The sequence below is a fragment of the Acyrthosiphon pisum genome, chromosome A2 (genome assembly GCF_005508785.2).
Source record: "Acyrthosiphon pisum isolate AL4f chromosome A2, pea_aphid_22Mar2018_4r6ur, whole genome shotgun sequence".
NCBI classification, from domain to species: domain Eukaryota; kingdom Metazoa; phylum Arthropoda; class Insecta; order Hemiptera; family Aphididae; genus Acyrthosiphon; species Acyrthosiphon pisum.
The window spans coordinates 63,205,691-63,207,602 of record NC_042495.1 but is presented as its reverse complement, the minus strand read 5'-3'; the positions used below and the strand labels follow the sequence as shown (position 1 = coordinate 63,207,602).

Below are 1,912 nucleotides of genomic sequence, written 5' to 3'. Positions count from 1 at the left end.
TTTTATAGTTAATTTTATTATTATAATTTATGTGAGCATGGCGATTAGGTATATATTTTATTTTTGTTTTTTGTATCTATTTATACAAGAAAATCTAATGAATAATGTAATCAATTAGGAAATGTATATAAGTACAAACTTTTTTTAAGACTAATAAATTCGTATTCTTTTATTTTAATACAAAAATGTAAAAATAATAAATATTACAGAAAAATTAATCTGGTTACAATAGTTGTGGGTGGTATTTTTCGTAAATTCGTAATCGTCGTCGTCAGTCTTTTATTCTACTATATATGTGTACAATTCATTTAAATAATTTATTTTACAATTTTATTTTGATATGTATATTAAATATTCAATATGTAAAAGTAATTTTTTGGTTATCAATTAAACCTCTCTTCAATACTTCAATCGTGAAAAAAAATTAGATACCTTTATGTTGCATTCTTCAGGGTAGTATATTCTCATAAAAAATTATAGGAACATCCTGTAGTATATGGTAGTCATAAATTATTATTCAAAATAGGTATTCAATTAATGTGTAGGTGGTTAATAAAAAAAATTTTAATAATTAGATATTATATTCTATATTCTAATATATGCGCTTAAAATAATTATTGCATAAAATATGTATATTCTTAGTAAATTGACAACTCGAATTTTTTTTTATTCCTCTAGGAAAATAAATTAATATAAATTCGAGTTGGATATCTCAAAGCAAATTTTTATCTCCCTCCTACTCCGAGTTATCGCGACTCGTCTGTGTATATTAAATAAACTGGAATTTCTTTCGCCGGACTTTTTTTAGGCATTTGAGTGGCAATCCCACTCGATATCTGCTTCCTGGTTTTTTTTTTAAATGAGGTAATTTAATAAATTATTTTAGATGTACAATCAAAGCATTATGCCGACGGCTCCTCCCGTGGAGTTCGTAGAGCCGTCGGTATACATAACCTGCAGCCGCTGCAGTTATGTATACTACAACCGGTGCCGCTGCCACAGCCGTTTCAGCCGCTGCCGTTTCAGCCGCTGCAGCCACAGCCGTTTCAGCCGCTGCCGCTGCAGCCACAGCCGTTTCAGCCGCTGCCGCTGCAGCCACAGCCGTTTCAGCCGCTGCCGCTGCAGCCACAGCCACAGCCACAGCCGCAGCCACAACCGCAGCCGCAGCCACAGCCACAGCCACATCATGGTGTGCACATAAAAAAAATTTGTGAGTTATATGATTTAATAAACTTTAGTTATTGACGTAATGTACCAATATTAAAACATTTTAATTATAATTGATTACAGATTGTTTTACGTGCAAAAAGCCGGGGCACAAAGAGGTAAATGGTTTTTGGCGAAGAAAGGGTATGTTGATGCATAAATATTTGAAAATACGTGTGTTTTTTTGGCAGAATTTCTAATGGGCACCCGTAGGTTTCTGCCATGCCCGGGTGGGGAGCGGGGGTCTCTTTCTCCAGACAGTGTGAACTGCCCGGAGAGCGATGCCGCCCATGACCGGAATACGAACCGGCGACGGTACGCGTCGGGACCGACGTGTTAATCCGTCAGGCTTTGCACCCCCTCAAATAAGTTTATTTAATGTAACATTAATAAACAACTACATGCCTATAATAAATATATTTATAATTAATATATTACCATTAATCCTAACCATTATTCAATGTTTTTTTTATTGATTCAAATTAACATATTATTTACCATTAGCGTGCCACATGCCCACATGTATATATTTTTATGTTTTTTAGGCTCTTTTAGTTTCTATAAAAACTAACTAAACATATATTAGCATTATTATAATAAAATAATTGAGACAAATAAGTAAAACACAATTCTTATAATAATAATAATAATAATATTGAATTAACCTACAGTTCCACAATTTAATGACCATTGCTGTTGAAGCCTC

General features: G+C 33.3%; 1 protein-coding gene across 1 annotated transcript; it reads left to right on the top strand.

The window, feature by feature from the left end:
* Nucleotides 1-698: 698 nt before the first annotated feature.
* On the top strand, nucleotides 699-1,651 carry LOC103307778 (antifreeze protein Maxi-like). Its single transcript, XM_008180067.2, has 2 exons — nucleotides 699-1,210; nucleotides 1,291-1,651. Exons 1-2 carry the CDS (start codon nucleotides 972-974, stop codon nucleotides 1,364-1,366), a joined length of 315 nt encoding a protein of 104 aa, XP_008178289.1. The 5' UTR covers nucleotides 699-971; the 3' UTR covers nucleotides 1,367-1,651.
* The last annotated feature ends 261 nt before the right edge of the window (nucleotides 1,652-1,912 follow it).